The sequence below is a fragment of the Macaca nemestrina genome, chromosome 8, assembly GCF_043159975.1.
Source record: "Macaca nemestrina isolate mMacNem1 chromosome 8, mMacNem.hap1, whole genome shotgun sequence".
Classification (NCBI taxonomy): domain Eukaryota; kingdom Metazoa; phylum Chordata; class Mammalia; order Primates; family Cercopithecidae; genus Macaca; species Macaca nemestrina.
The window spans coordinates 79,584,917-79,601,396 of record NC_092132.1 but is presented as its reverse complement, the minus strand read 5'-3'; the positions used below and the strand labels follow the sequence as shown (position 1 = coordinate 79,601,396).

Genomic DNA, 16,480 nt, shown 5'->3' with positions numbered 1-16,480 from the left:
TTTCCAAAAGTTTGACTTGGCAATGATGGCATTGAGGAGGTTTGAACAATGCATGAGTCCCAAGGGTAACTTTTTGATAAACATATTAATGACTAAATCTCTTTGGCCTTTTCATTTTTTCTTTAATTAAAAATTGTGGATTGATTTTCTTTTTTATTTAAACCTCACTCACACTTTTAGGAAGTATTAATCCGATAACTTTATTTAAAAGTTATTATTTGTTGACTTTTTGACTCAGGCATTATTATATGTATAATGAAATGTAAATTTAACTTAGTTATCTTTCTTGTTTTTCAAGATAAGTTTCAAGATATCCTGCTTGTCTTTTTTTTTTTTTCTTTTTCTTTTTGAGACCATCTCACCCTGTCACTCAGGCTAGAGTGCAGTGGTGCAATCTCGGCTCACTGCAACTGCTGCCTCCCGGGTTCAAGCAATCCTCCAACCTCAGCCTCCTGAGTAGCTAGGATTACAGGTGTGTGCCACCATGCCTGGCTAATTTTTTTTGTATTTTCAGTAGAGATGGGGTTTCACCATGTTGGCCAAGCTGGTCTCAAACTCCTGACCTCAAGTGATCTGCCTGCCTTGGCCTCCCAAAGTACTGGGATTGTAGGCAGGAACCACCGCACCTGTCTTTTTTTTTTTTTTTTTTTTGTATTTATTTCAAAATATTCTTTGTTTGCATCCATGTTAAGTTTAGGTAGAGAATTCTGTTCTGCTGTTTGTTCTTTTGTTCTTTAATACTTTTACTTAAAATGTAGGAGATTTAAGGAGTTTTAAAAACCATTTTCAACATTATAATGTATACATATATAAAAACATTATAACAAAAGTTATATAATAGCCATTTAGAAATATTTCTGGATTTAGCTCAAATTGGTCTTTTGCTTGTTCTTATTTTCTTCCCCCGAGACAGAGTCTTGCTCTGCCACCCAGGCTGGAGTATAGTAGCACGATCTCGGCTCACCGCAACCTCTGCCTGCTGGTTTGCTTGTTCCTATACGCCGCTGCTTACACATACCTTTTAAAATCTCTTTAGAAAAAAGTGGTTTCTCATGCTTAGATTCTAAAATTTTTCTTAATTTTCTAGGATAGTTTTTAAAAAAATCAACTTATAGGCTGGGCGCGGTGGCTCATGTCTATAATCCCAACACTTTGGGAGGCCAAGGCGGGCGGATCACAAGGTCAGGAGTTCTAGACCAGCCTGGTCAACATGGTGAAACCCCATCTCTACTAAAAATACAAAAATTAGCCGGGCGTGGTGGTGCGCGCCTATAGTCCCAACTACTCAGGAGACTGAGGCAGAAGAATCACTTGAACCCGGGAGGCGGAGGTCGCAGTGAACCAAATATTGAGCCACCGCACTCCAGCCTGGGTGACAGAGCTAGACTTCATCTCAAAACAAACAAACAAACAAAAAACAACTTACAAAATGAAAACCGAATAAACTTAAATTATAGTTCTGCAATTGTCATATACTGTTAGGCAACACTATGATTATGACTATTAATCATAGAGACCTTCAGTGGAAGAGTTAGAAACCACTCGTGTTTTTAACAGCAGAGCTGACGATTTTCCTTTAGGTGAGTAAAAAAAAATTTATTCTTAACATTTTGGTGCCAGATGAAGAACTTTCCCTATTTGTAACTTGTAGATTAACAGCCATGCAACAGAATGGAGTCCCAGCCACCCAGGAGAGGATGCAGTGGCTTCTTTTGCTGATGTTGGATGGGTAGCCAAAGAAGAAGGAGAATGTTCAGCAAGACTAAGGTTAGTTTGGAAGGCTATTAGAACTGAGATGCATTATCTGTTTTTTTAAAGAATGATATTATTTGCAGTACTTACTTTTAATAGCCTAATTTTATCTCTAGTAATGCACCCTCTTCTTTTTCTTGAATAGTCTTCTTTTCTATTTATTTTCCTTTTTATCTGAGAGGGTTTCGTTCTGTTTTTCAGGCTGGAGTGCAGTGGTGTGATCTTGCCTCACTGCAGCCTTGACCTCCCAGGCTCTTGTGATTCTCCCACCTTAGCCTCCCAAGTAGCTGGGATCACAGGCATGCACCACTAACCCCCGCTAATTTTTTTTTTTTTTTTTTTTTTGAGATAGAGTCTTGTTCTGTCACCCAGGCCCTAGTGCAGTGGCGTGATCTCGGCTCACTGCAACCTCCAACTCACTGGTTCAAGTGATTTTCCTGCTTCAACTTCCTGAGTAGCTGGGACCACAGGTGTGCGCCTCCATGCCCAGCTAATTTTTGGATTTTTAGTAGAAACGGGATGTCACCATGTTAGCCAGGCTGGTCTCGAACTCTTGACCTCAGATGATCCACCCGCCTTGGCCTCCCAAAGTGCTAGGATTACAGAGGTGAGCCACCACGCCCAGCCTATTTTTGTATTTTTTTTGTAGAGATGAGTTTTCTCCATGTTGCCTAGGCTGGTCTGTTCATTTTCAAGACTTGGCTAGTATTTTTAAAGTTTTTAGAGACATATAATTATGTCCTAAGTCCTCATGGACAGAATTCCTTGTCCTTCAGCAGTTTACATTCTAATATAAGAGACCAGAAAGAATGATCATTAATAATTTAGATAAGTACAGTAATTACAAAGGTCTCACTGGGGCAAAGGGATCCATCTGGATCATAGTAGAGAATTTTTGTGTAATTGGAGAATGTTTCCTAAAAATTTTGAGTCAAAAGGAGATTAAGAAGGAAATCAATTGATACTGTAAAGTCTACAAAGTAATTACAGATGGTCACTGCAGGATGAGAGATGTTCAGCAAGACTTCTCAGGAGGAAATGCTAGAGCTCCATCATGAGGCTGAGTGGGAGCCAAGTAAATGGAAGGCTGGTATTCCTGGAAGAGTAAAGAACTTGTTTTAAGGTAATACCAGGAGACATTGTGGCATGTTTGGGAACTGCCAGATGGCTCAGTGAGTCTAGAGAGCAGAAAAGAAGGATACACTGTAGGAGATGAGGATGAGAAGTAGGTTGAGGTTTAAAAGTCTTACACGTGACACTAAGAAACATAGAAAAGTTCACGTTTGTGGAAAGCAATATAGAACCTGAAAGCAGTGTGGAACCATGGAAGAAATTTGAGCACTAGTAAAACCAACGTGTAAACAGTATGAAGAATAGAAAAGAAGGCCGGGTGTGGTGGCTCACACCTGTAATCCCAGCACTTTGGGAGTCCGAGGAAGGTGGATCATGAGGTCAGGAGATCGAGACCATCCTGGCTAACACAGTGAAACCCTGTCTCTAATAAAAATACAAAAAAAAATTAGCCAGGCGTGGTGGTGCATGCCTGTAGTCCCAGCTTCACGGGAGGCTGAGGCAGGAGAATGGCTTGAACCTGGGAGGCAGAGCTTGCAGTGAGCCAAAATCACGCCACTGCACTCCACACTCCAGCCTGGGTGACAGAGCGAGACTCCGTCTCAAAAAAAAAAAAAGAGCCAGACTAAGAGATAGACCAACTAGGAGATGATCAGAATTTAACTGAATTAAGAAACTGGCAGAAGAGGTTCAAAGTTAAATGAGATTCAGAATAATTAAAATGACATAGAATAATTAAAATGACATAGAAACTTATTAGATATGGAGATTAAGGAAGGAAGAGCCTACAGAGTCAGAGTCCAGTTATCCTAAATCCTCAGGTTTCCATCTAGGATAAATATAAGGATGGTAAAACAATTTTTTTTTTTTTTTTTTTGAGACGGAGCCTCTCTTGGTTGCCCAGGCTGCAGGCTGGAGTGCAGTGGCGCTATCTTGGCTCACTGTGACTCCCACCTCCCGGGTTCAGTCGATTCTCTTACCTCAGCCTCCCGAGCAGCTGGTATTACAGGTGCCCGCCATGATGCCCAGCTAATTTTTGTATTTTTAATAGAGACAGGGTTTCACAACATTGGCCAGGCTGGTCTTGAACTCCTGACCCCAGGTGATCCACCTGCCTTGGCTTCTCAGAGTGCTGGGATTATAGGCGTGAGCCACTGCGCCCAGCTGTAATTTATACGAATGTAGGAAAACAGATTGTTTTGGCTGAGGAGAATAAGAGAGGGTAGTCTAGTCTAGAATATATTATGTTTGAGTTTTCTGTGAGATATTCACCTTGATCTAGAAACAGTTTATGTGAATAGATATTGGTAAGGAAGGCCTATAGTCTATAATATTTAGATAGAATGGCTGAATATGAGAGTGCCCAAGAAGCATGTATAGAACGTGAAGAGCATTTGTACCTTGAGTGAAACCAGCATTTTGAAGTTAAAGGAAAGAAAAAGCCTCCTCCCCTGATCACCCTCCCTGCCCCCTGCCCCCCACCCAACCCATCACCCAAAGAGCAGCTAAGAGGCAGGAGAAGACCTGGTAGAGGGTATTGTTATGGAAGCAGAGGAGGTAGAGTTTTTATAGAAGAGGAGTGGTGATCAGTGTCAAATACTTAGAGGCTGAGTAAATAGAAAAACTAGCACGTTTCAATTTTGTTTTTCAGTTGGAAGATTATCATTGACTTTAGCAAGAGTAATTTCATTTGAGTGATATTAGCTGGATAAAATAAGAATCAAATAATCCAAGAGCAAAGAAGGAACTTGATTTGAGTGACAAGTAGAAATAAGGACATAGCAGTAGATAAACACAGGGATTGCAGGATTAGCAGGTAAAGAGCCTTTCTTTTTTAAGATGTTTATTTTATTTAAACTTTTTATTTTGAGACAATTGTAGATTCTTCACATGTATAAGAAACAATACAGAGAAATTCCGCATGCTTTTCACTCAGTCTCCTTCAATGGTAACATTCTGCAAAACTATAGTACAGTATCACAGCAGGGTATTGATGTTGATAAGGCAAGATGCAGGACATTTCCATACTACAGAGATCCTCCACTTGCCCTATTATGGTCACACGTACTTCTCTTCCATCCCCAACCTCAACTCCTTCTTAATGACTAGCACCTACTAATCTGTTCATTTTAACTATTTTATCATTTAAAGAATGTTAAATACATTGAATCATGTAATATGTAACCTTTTTTTTTTTTTTGAAACAGAGTCTCGCTCTGTCACCCAGGCTGGAGTGCAGTGATGCAATCTTGGGTTACTGCAACCTCTGCCTCCTGAGTTTAAGCAATTCTCCTGCCTCAGCCTCCCAAGTAGCTGGGGTTACAGGTATGTGCCACCATACCTGGCTAATTTTTGAATTTTTAGTGTATGCGGGATTTCACCATGTTAGCCAGGCTGGTCTTGAACTCCTGGTCTCAAGTGATTCATCTGCCTCGGCTTCGCAAAGTGCTGGGATTACAGGCGTGAGCCACTGTGCCTGGCCAATGTGTAACCTTTTAGGACCGGCTTTTCTTTTTTGGAGGCAGAGACTCCGTCTGTCACCCAGGCTGGAGTGCAGTAGTGTGATCTCGGCTCACTGCAACCTCTGCCTCCCAGGTTCAAGTGATTCTTCTGCCTCAGCCTCTCAAGTAGCTGGAATTACAGGCGCTTGCCTCCACGCCTGGCTAATTTTTGTATTTTTAGTAGAGACGGGGTTTCACCATGTTGGCCAGGCTGGTCTTGAACTCCTGACCTCAGGTTATCTACCTGCCTCAACCTCCCTAAGTGCTGGGATTACAGGCGTGAGCCACCGCGCCTGGCCAAACAAAGGCGTCTCTCCGAGCCAGAATCGAACCAGCACCTAAGGATGGCCATAGGCGTGCACCTATAGTCCTCCGCTCTACCAGCTGAGCTGTTGAAGGGGGCGGGACTGGCTTTTTAAACTCAGCATTGTTCTCTGGCTGTTCATCTAAATTGTTGTGTGCATCAAGAACTTGATCCTTTTTAATTGCTCAGTAGTAGTCATTGGTATGGATGTATTACAGTTTGTTTAATCATACAGTAATTGATGGACATCTAGTTTGATTCCAGTTTTTGGCTGTTAAAGTTAGGATATAAACATTTGTGTATAGGTTTTTGAGTGACTATAAGTTTTCGTTTTTCTGAGATAAATGTCTTTGAGTGCAGTTGCTGGGTCAAATAGTAGTTACTTAGTTTTTCAAGAAACTGACAAACTGTTTTCTAGAGCCTATTTTACATCCCTTTGGCAGTATATGGCTAATTCAGTTTCTCTGCATTATTTCCTTAATAGCTAATGATGATAGACATCTTTTTATGCCATCTGTATATTGTTTCAGGTAAAACGTATCATGTCTTTTGCTCATTTTCTAACTGGGTATTTTTGAGATTTCTTTATATATTCTAGATATGAATTCTTGTCACATATATGGTTTATAAATATTTTCTCCTACTCTGTGGCTTGTCTTTTCATACATTTAATGGGGTCTTTCATGGAGCAAAAATTTTTCATTTTGATGAAGTCTAATTTATTTACTTTTTTATTGATCATGCTTTTGGTGTCAAATTTAAGAGCTCTTTGTCTAGCCCTAGATCCTGAGACTTCTTTTTCCCTAAGAGGTTTATAGTTTTATATTTTACATTTGAGTCCATGAATTTTTTTTTTTTTTTTTTTTCAGAAGAATCTGGCTCTGTCACCCAGGCTGGAGTGCAGTGGCACGATCAGCTCACTGTAACCTCTGCCTCATGGGCTCAAGCAATCCTCTCACCTTAACCTCCTAAGTAGCTGGGGTTATAGATATATGCCACCATGCCTGGCTGTTTTTTGTAAAGATGGGTTTTTGCCATGTTGCCTAGGCTGGTCTCAAACTCCTGAGCTCAAGCAATCCGCCCACCTTAGCCTCCTGAAGTGCTGGAATTACAGGTGTGAGCCACTGTGCCCAGCCTTAAATTTGTGATTCTTTTCAAGTTAATTTTTTCATACAGGTTGAACAACCCTAATTTGAAAATCCAAAATCAGAAGTGTTCCAAACTCCAAAAGAAAATAGAATTTAAAAAAAAACCAAACTTTTAGGTTCAGGGGTACATGTGCTGGTTAGTTACATGGGTAAATTGCATGTTATGGGTGTTTGGTGTACAGATTATTTCATCACCCAGGTAATAAGCATAGGACTCAATAGGTAGTTTTTTGATCCTCACCCTCCACTCTCAAGTAGGTCGTGGTATGTGTTGTTCCCTTCTTTTTTTTTTTTTTTGATACGGAGTTTCACTCTTGTTGCCCAGGCTGGAGTGCAGTGGCACGATCTCGGCTCACTGCGACCTCCACCTCCCGGGTTCAAGTGATTTTCATGCCTCAGCCTCCCAAGTAGCTGGGATTACAGATGTGCGCCACTACGCCCACCTAATTTTTGAATTTTTAGTAGAGACAGGGTTTCACCATCTTGGTCAGGCTGATCTCAAACTCCTGACATCAGGTGGTCACCCACCTCAGCCTCCCAAAGTGCTGGGATTACAGGTGTGAGCCACTGCACCCAGCTGTTCCCTTCTTTTTGTCCATGTGCACTCAGTGTTTAACTCTCATTTGTAAGTGAGAACATGTGGTATTTGGTTTCTGTTCCTATGTAAGTTTGCTTAGGATAATGGCTTCCAGTTCCATCCATGTTGCTGCAAAGGAATGATCTCCTTGTTTTTTTGTGACTGTGTAGTATTCCATGGTGTCTTTCTACCACATTTTCTTTATGCAGTCTACCATTGATGGACATTTAGGTTGATTCCGTGTCTGTGCTGTTGCGAATAGTGCTGTGATGAACAGATGTGCAGAATGATTTATTTTCCTTTGGGTTATATACCCAATAGAGGGATTGCTGGGTCAAATAATAGTTCTCTTTTAAGTTCTTTGAGAAATCTTCACATTCCTTTCCACAGCGACTGAACTAATTTACATTCCCACCAGCAGTCTATAAGTATTCCCCTTCTCTGCAACCGCACCAGCATCTCAGGCAGTGGGCAGGGCCATAAAGCTCCCAAGCAATTATGTCCTTTGTCTTTGGAGTTCCTCGGCTTTCCCACGGAGCGTGTAGCTGCAATCCACCTCCTTCAAAGTGTCTGTGGATTCTCTGGCTTTCCTGGTATGTTCCTGCAGTAGTTCTTGGAGCAAAAGTTCACCATGTGGATCTGTGCACGCTGCTCTGTTTGTCCAAGTGGGAGCCGCAAGTTAGTCCTGCCTGCTCTGTGCCATTTTCCCCAAATGGGACCTACCCTTCTGTGTTTATAACTTACAGTTTAAGTCCCTATAGAAACAAATTCTATTTAAGACTGTTCATATGTTGCAGTTTTTCTGCCTCTCATATTTATATTTGTATGAAAGCTGAAGCTCTTCAGTATATTTCTTATTTCTTCCTTGAAATTTATGTTGATAACATTTCTATAACAATTATTTATAATGTCATACTATTATGTCTCTGGGAAAACAGGATACATATGAGTCTTTCATAATTGGTTATTATAGAAATGATTTTTTTCAAATGCACTGAACTTCAGATTTTTATTTATAAACTAGAAGTACAGGCCGAGCACAGTGGCTTATGCTTATCATTTCAGCACTTTGGGAGGTCGAGGTGGGTGGGTTGCTTGACCCCAGGAGTTCAAGATGAGCCTGGGCAACATGGCAAAACTCCATCTCTACAAAAAATACCAAATACCAAAATTAGCTGGGTGTGGTGGTGCACACCTGTTGTCCTAGCTACCTGAGAGGCTGAGGTGAGAGGATTGCTTGAGCCTGGGAGGTCAACGCTGCAGTGAACCATGAATGCACCATTGCACTCCAGCCTCAGCGATGGATCAAAACGTGTCTTAAAAAAAAAAAGAAAAAAAGAAAAAAAAAGGGCAACATATTTCTATAAAATACAAGTATTCTACTTTGAGAAGAGAATTTTCAATAACATGAGAAAACTGTTAGTACAGTGGCATGCACAAAGTAAGGCCTCATTGTTTTTTCTCTTTTCTGTATACATTTTTTAATTAACAGAAGCATTGACATCCTGATAACTGATGATCAGTTATGAATATAACTGATAATCTCATCTAAGTTAAAGTGTTCTCTTTCATAGTAGTATTCTAAGGAGAATGTATAGTCTGTGAAAGGAAAATAAACCTTGGGACGCCCAAATAACTAAGCCAAAGGGAAAAGTCAAGCTAGGAACTGCATCAGGCAAACCTGCCTCCCAAAGCTTTGCATCACAGCAAAGCTGCCTCTGTAGCTATGTAAGATAGCTACATTATCAAAAAGCTACATACCTCTCTTACAATTTGCCTGCTAGGAAATTCCTTGTGGGCCCCAAGATCTTTACCCTAAAACAGTTCTGCTAAATTTTTGCTGACAATGTGAATTGATAGTTTTCTTCACAGGTGTCGGAAAAGGACAGAACTCAAAAGTTATCCCGCTGCTCATCTGAAACAAATGCGTATCTGATTGCTTCCTCTGCCCTATGTTTATTTTATGTAAAAATGCAGATTCACTGAGCTAGAGGAATGCATAAGTGACTAGTCCTCTACCGCCCCTCACATGTGAACAGCTGATCAGAGACTTAAAAGAATGTAAACTTTTGTCTCTTATCTACTCCCACCTTTTAAAAATTCCTTCCTCTTTCTCTAATATCTGCCCATTCCCCTTTAAATACTGAAGCCCTCAAAATCATCTTTGGAGAAAGGCACTGATCTGTCTCCTAGGTGCACATCTTTAACCTTGGTAAAATAAACTTCTAAATTGTTTGAGACCTGTCTCAGATACTTTTTGGTTTGTAAGTCTTTGGATAAATATACAGTATAACATTTGTACTGTATGATGAAGTTAAAGACTGTAATCTCTGAGACCTTTAGTTGACATCATAGATATTGTCATCAAGCATTTGATTGCTTCCAAAGTAAAAGAGCAGCTAAGGAGCTTTGAAATATTTAAAGTTTAATTTGTTCATTCTATATTAATATATTAATTTCTAATTGTATCCAGTTCTTCTGTAGAGTGTCACATACAATATCAAACTCATTTACTAAATAAAAATGTATGGGTTCATAGAACTTAAAAATGTTTCAGATAGCAGTTTTCCTTATCCTAGGATGTTTGCAATCTAATGAGGAAGATGAACATATTTATAGAAGTCTGTAATATAAGGATAGTGGATAAAGTGAGACTGAGGTGATGATATCCAGCTTGATTTTTCAAGTGTCAGCATTAAGTATAAGATGGAATGTGCTGTTTTTTAAGGAATGTCAGGGAAGATCCCCAAACTCATAGAGGATGACAGAGTAGCAAGAGTCCGTAGGAAATACTTAACAAGCAAGCAGGCCAGCTCCACAGCTCCAGAGGTGCAAAAGTAGGCCAGGAGACTCGGTGGATCAGAGCAATCAGAGCAAGGTTTCCTACTCACAGCACATCAAACTGCAGATGTTACTGGTTTCTATTTTATTCTTCATTACTTGACAGTAGACATGAACATACATTATTAAAATAGCATATTCAAGGAAGAAGGATTATTTTTGTTAAATACCACTTTTAGGAAGATCCAACTTCTGAAATATAAAACAACAGAAGGGTTGTGTTGAACAGAGCCTAGAACAGCTAAGGAGGGAATCCCACTAGTTTTCTGGGTCTGTAGCCTACAACACTCCTGCCTGTTCCCACTGTAGATCCTCTCATAGATTGCTTCCACTGTCAAAATGATTTCCCATTCTAGTTGTCTTTATCCAGCTACTTGCCCACTTTGAAAAGATTGTTAGTTTTCTTTTCTTTTCTTTTTTTTTTTTTTTTGAGACAGAGTCTCGCTGTGTTGCCCAGGCTGGAATGTAGTGGCATGATCTTGGCTCATTGCAACCTCCACTTCCCGGGTTCAAGTGATTCTCTTGCCTCAGCCTCCCAAGTAGCTGGTATTACAGGTGCCCGCCAACACACCCAGCTAATTTTTGTACTTTACTTTAGTAGAGACGGAGTTTCACCATGTTGGCCAGGCTGGTCTTGAACTCCTGACCTCAAGTGATCTGCCTGCCTCAGATTAATAGTTTTCTACTCAACTTTGTATTTCAGGAAACTAAATTGCCAGGTTTTTTTTCTCCCTGGATTCTAAGACAATAGAGTATGGTTTTTTGTTTGTTTGTTTTTTTAACCTTCCTAGGTTGTTCTGTAAACTAAAAAGATGAGGGAGGGTCAGTAGAAATCATTTTGGGAACAGGGCACATCTAATTTAAAACTGTGTCAGATTTTGAGTTTCCCTTAACTGTGAGATGAGGGAAAGGACCCCAGAGGTGTATTATATTTAACTTAGGGTTCTTCAATATGGATGATGGAGCTAAAAAGGCCTTTGCATTTATGTAAATTGTGCTACAAAAGTGGCTTCCCTTGACAGTAACATGGAAAAAAGAGAACTAGATAATTCAGTGTAGTGTTATTCTAAGTAAGAACCTGTGTGCCTTAGGGAATTTTGGACCCAATATAAACAAAATATGACCAAAACGAACAAACAAAACCAGTAGATATCTCCCTAGCAGAAATTGGTATCTAGAAAATGGTTTTAAGAAACATCAGTTAACTGTTAAAAGTTTAAGGTAATGGAAAAAAAAAAGGAAAGGGAAGGAAGAAATATCAGGCCTGCACAATATAATCCCAACACTTTGAGAGACTTGAGGCCAGGAGTTCATGACCAGCCTGGGCAACATTGTGAGACCCTGTCTCTTAAAAAAAAAAAAAAAAAAAAAAAAAGAAAAGAAAAAAATTAGCCAGGCATGGGTGGCACGCACCTATAGTCCTAGCTACTCAGGAAGCTGAGGCAGGAGGATCACTTGAGCCTAGGAGTTGGCGGTGTGGGTAACAGAGTGAGATCCTATCTCAAAAAAAGAGAAACATCACCCTTTGGCTGTTTATCTTCTGCTTTTGGTACATCCATGCTTGATGTCTCTGTTATTTTATTTTTTGAGATGGAGTCTTGCATTGTCATCCAAGCTGGAGTGCAGTGGCGTGATCTCGGCTCACTGCAACTGCCACTTCCCAGGTTCAAGTGATTCTTGTGCCTCAGCCTCCCTAGTAGCTGGGATTATAGGCGCCTGCCACCATACTCAGCTAATTTTTGTATTTTTAGTAGAGACATGGTTGCACCCTGTTGGCCCAGGCTGGTCTTTAACTCTGGACCTCAGGTGATCCACCCTCCTCAGGCTCCCAAAGTGTTGGTATTACAGGCGTGAGCCACCCCGCCTGGCCTCTTTGTTATTTCTGTTTTTGTATTTGTTTTTATTTCTTAAAATTTCTCTGAATTACAGAAATTCTTGAAAGAATCTATCTCTTATTTTGGATTTATTCTGTCTTTGTATTCTAGTTCTTAATAGCCCTCTGTTCTTAAGGATGGCAAAACAGATTGGTTTTAAGAATGAATGGTTTGTTGACTGTCTTAAAAAAAAAAAAACGCAGGACTCATGCTTGTAATTCAAGTACTTTGGGAGGCCAAAGCTAAAGGATCCTTTGAACCCCAGAGTTATACCAGCCTGGGCAACATAGGGAAACCCCTATCTGGGCTCTTAAACCTTCACAGGTCCTATAATTACTTTGTTTGAGCCCATAAATATTAAAGTATTTCACATAAGGAAATGCTGAATTATATAATTAAAGAAAGAAAAATAGTATAACGTACAGTTCTTCACTGTTAATTAAATTGTCTTACCAAAGGTCCTAAACTTTTTTGTTCTTACCCTGGCACAATAGTGTTCAAGATTAAAGAGTAATTTGTCCTTTATTTTCAGTAAAAAAAGCAAAAAGATAAAAATTCATCATGGAAGCTATGAGGAGATAGAGAAAGTTAATCCTTTTTTTTTTTTTTAAACACTGTAGTTTCTGCTCAGTATTTATTAATTTTCTCTTACAGTTTATTTTGCCTTGAAGATGTTTTAAAGAAAGTAAGCTGTTCAAATATGCCTTGCAATTGCTGTCTTAATCTAGTGTGTCATATTATCTTGTTCCAATTCTGGAACAAGATTATTGAAGGGTCAGTGTTCATAGAATTTGAAGACTGGCTTACTTGAATGATAACATTTTAAAACAAACTTGTAAGAATTTAATACTTTGGATCCTTTAATGTCTAGGAGAATTTTAGGGGAAGGAGGATATAATCTTTACTGATGTGGCCACTGGTTTTTAAATAAACAGTACTATAACATCATTTTTTATTTATCAGTAACAAAGGTTCTGGTATCCAACATTTATTTTCTGTATATAGGCTGCATGAATCCTCTGTACTTAATATGAAAACAATCATCCACATTTCTATTCACAGATATGAATATATTCATTCTTTCAGGTAGGTTTGGTAAACAAAGCAAAATTTTGCTTTGCGGAAATGTGAAGACGGTAGGGGTCTAGAGATACATATTTCTCCACAGGTTCTATTCTTCTCTCTTCTCAGTTCCACTTCCATTTGTTGTCACTTCCAGATACCCCCATCCCTGACACCCATTGGCCATGGCGCATGTCCTCTGTCCTGAGAACACTGCATCTGATTGCTCTCTTCCTCTAAACTCACATGGTTACTACTCCTGTTCTTTCTTTCTCCACTACAGTTTTGAATAAGTGTACTACTTTATTTCTACATTTATTTGAGAATGCTACATTTTGCATAGATCTGGTTTTAAAACTAGAATTTTATCACTCCTACCATCCTACCTACCTGCATTTCCTTTAGTTCTTTCAAGAAATAGTTAAAAAGTCACTATTGTTCAGTGTTATTAAACCCAAAACATTACCAAGAATATATATGAAGAAGCATATTAAGAATATATTATGTTGTTATATGTAATTTAATGTAAATATAAATGCTCCCTACCTCCTCAATGGTTCATTCGGTAAATTGACTAATTTTTATTTACTCGTAACTTAATGTATTTGTTGTATAGAACTATTTAGCAAAATTATTTGCGCTACTCTGTGAAGGAGAGGTAGAGATCAGAATTTAGCCAGGTGTGTCAACAAAGAGTCAAAGTTTTAACGACTTATTAAAAGTATTTTCCTTATTGTAGGTTGGTTAGAGCACATACATCTAATCTACAACTTCTGTAACATATCTTTCAGTGTATTGATGGATGTATTTTATCAGAGTATTGGTACTGTTCTTCATGGGAGTTTTTTCCTTTGCTTAATCTTCCTGTACCGCTTCCCCCCACCCCCTGTCGCCCAGGCTGGAGTGCAGTAGCATAAATACAGCTCACTGCAGCCTCATCCTCCTGGGCTCAATCAGTTCTCTTGCCTCAGCTTCTGAGTAGCTGGCACCCCAGGTACATGCCACCACACCTGGCTAGTTTTTAAATTTTTTGCAGAGATAGCGTCTTGCCTTGTTACCCAGGCTGATCTTGAACTCCTGAGCTCAAGCAGTCTTTCTACCTCGGCCTCCCAAAGTGCTGGAATTACAGATGTAAGCCACTGTGCCCAGCCTAATCTTCCTGTACTTAAAAAAACAAAAAAAAACAACAAAAAAAACTTTTTTCTCATTGTTGGGGCTACGAAAGCAAACAGTAATTGAAACCTTGTGAGCCAAACATTTCCCTATCCCACAAATATTCCAGATTTTAAAAGTTGATATTATAGTTGCTAGGTAAGAACGAGGACATTTTGTATTGTATTGTTCTGAGGCAGGGTCTTGCTCTCTTGCCCAAGGTGGAGTACAGTGATGCAATCATGGTTCATTGCAGCCTTAACCTCCCGGGCTCAATCAATCCTCCCATCTCAGTCTCCCTAGTAGCTGGGACTACAGGCTTGAGCCAGCATGCCCAGCTAGTTTTTGTGTTTCTTTGTAGAGAAGGGGTTTCGCCATGTTGCCCAGGCTGGTCACAAACTCCTGGGCTCAAGTGATGCTCCTGCCTTAGCCTCCCAAAATGGTAGGATTATAGCCGTGAGCCACTGCGCCAAGCCTAGAGCAAGGATATTTATATTCCAGATCTTTTTTTTTAATAAAAATGTGTCAGGCAAAAAGCAGTTTGCAAGCTTCCTTTATGTATGGTAAATTCATTATTATGGTGTAAAAATTAGGTATGAAGAAAAATACCCGAATTCAGTGCAAAATACCAAAACCTAAGCATCCCAGGATTCCCCTTTCAATACACAAGGTAGAATGAAGAAGAATTTTCACAACTGTCAAGCAAAAATAAAACACCAATATCCATTTAAAGGAAAACTAAAGTAGAATTTAATATTGAAATGTCCTAACAGTTACGATTATGTTTGAAGCTGAAAGAGAAGCCCAAAAGAATGGTGCCTTATACAATGGGAGTTTGTATTTTTCTCTCAAGATAGTTTATTTCTCTCAAATCAGCAACATCCAAGGTTAGGTAGGCTAGAGCTGATAGAGGCCCTACAGCATCATCAGGGACCCAGCCAGGCTCTGCCATCTGTAGCATTGACTTCCATATCCTGATTAGCGTATGGCCCTGTGTGACTCTAAAACATCACCTTGCACTCAAGACTCTCAGCATGAGGAAAGGGAACTGGGGCTAAAATGGAAATGACTTTTCCATTGAGTCACCTCCCTTCAAGTGGCCTCCTAGATGCCTCATCAACATTCTGCCTACAATCTTGTTAGCCACACGAAGTCCCATGGCCACATAAAACTGCAAGGGAAACCGGGAAATGTCATCCTTTAGCTGGGCACATTGCTGCCCTGAAATAAGGATTTCTTTCTTTCTACTCCTTTTTTTGGTGGTAATTTTTACAAAAGAGAAAAGAAGCGTGCTTGTTGGAGTGACCAGCATTAGGGCAATCTTTGTCCCTAATGCATGCTGTGCACTGGAGCAAGCCTTAATTAGCACCTGGTCCATGCCCTGGGTGAGGGTTACTTAGATTTTGGCTTTAGCTTGCCTTTTAGTGTAGGCTTGTAGCAGGGCCAGTCAGAGATTCTTCACCTTAGGGCCATGACTTCTGAAACTATATGAGCCGAATTTTATGAGAAGTGTGTCTGATCAATTACCTGGGAAAATCAAATTTTCAAAGGAATCTGTGACTGTGAAACCATATGAGCATGATGTATTAATGTTGATTGAGAGTGAGGAGAAGGAAGTCAGTTGTGGGCTCTTTTCTCATCTTTGAAACCCCACAGTCAAGGCATTCCTTCATTCTTTTCCCATGCATTCTTGAGTATGCTGAAGAGGGCAATCCTGGTGAAATCATTCAACCATTCCCAGTGTTGTAAAGTAGTGATAAACTAATGTGGTTAAAGTCTGACTGGAAATGGGCAGATTTCTTCCTTATAGTGTATCCCTATCCAGGTTATGGATATTTCAAAAAATATTAAGTTTTTGAATTAATGTTAAGTCACACTAATACATTTTTCATAGAAAAATTGTAACATTAATAGCATGAAAAAACTTCGTAAATCTCAGTTTCAGTGTTGAGTCTTCCACACACTAACTACATGATACTGAGCCTGTATCCTCAGTCATAAAATAATAGTGTCTGCCCCACGGTGTTTAAATTAAACATGGTGACAGAGAGGAAAGCCCCAGCCTTATGTCTGACAGCGAGGTTACATTTAATGGCAGTTCCCCATCTCTTTCAGCAACTTTCAAACAAAAGAGCCTTTTCCCAAATGATACAGCACTAGGGCCTTGGGTTTACTGCTCCCAAGATAGTTTCGTCTAG

At 39.7% G+C, this 16,480-nt stretch overlaps 1 protein-coding gene across 12 annotated transcripts in view; it reads left to right on the top strand.

The window, feature by feature from the left end:
• LOC105482197 (mitochondrial fission regulator 1) overlaps positions 1 to 16,480 on the top strand; it is a 172,684-nt gene that overhangs the window by 49,733 nt on the left and 106,471 nt on the right. For all 12 annotated transcript variants that reach the window (XM_071068167.1, XM_071068169.1, XM_071068166.1 and 9 more), the window contains one exon: positions 1,652 to 1,767. In XM_071068167.1, coding sequence (XP_070924268.1) covers positions 1,652 to 1,767 — 116 coding nt within the window. The remainder of the gene's footprint in view (positions 1 to 1,651; positions 1,768 to 16,480) is intronic.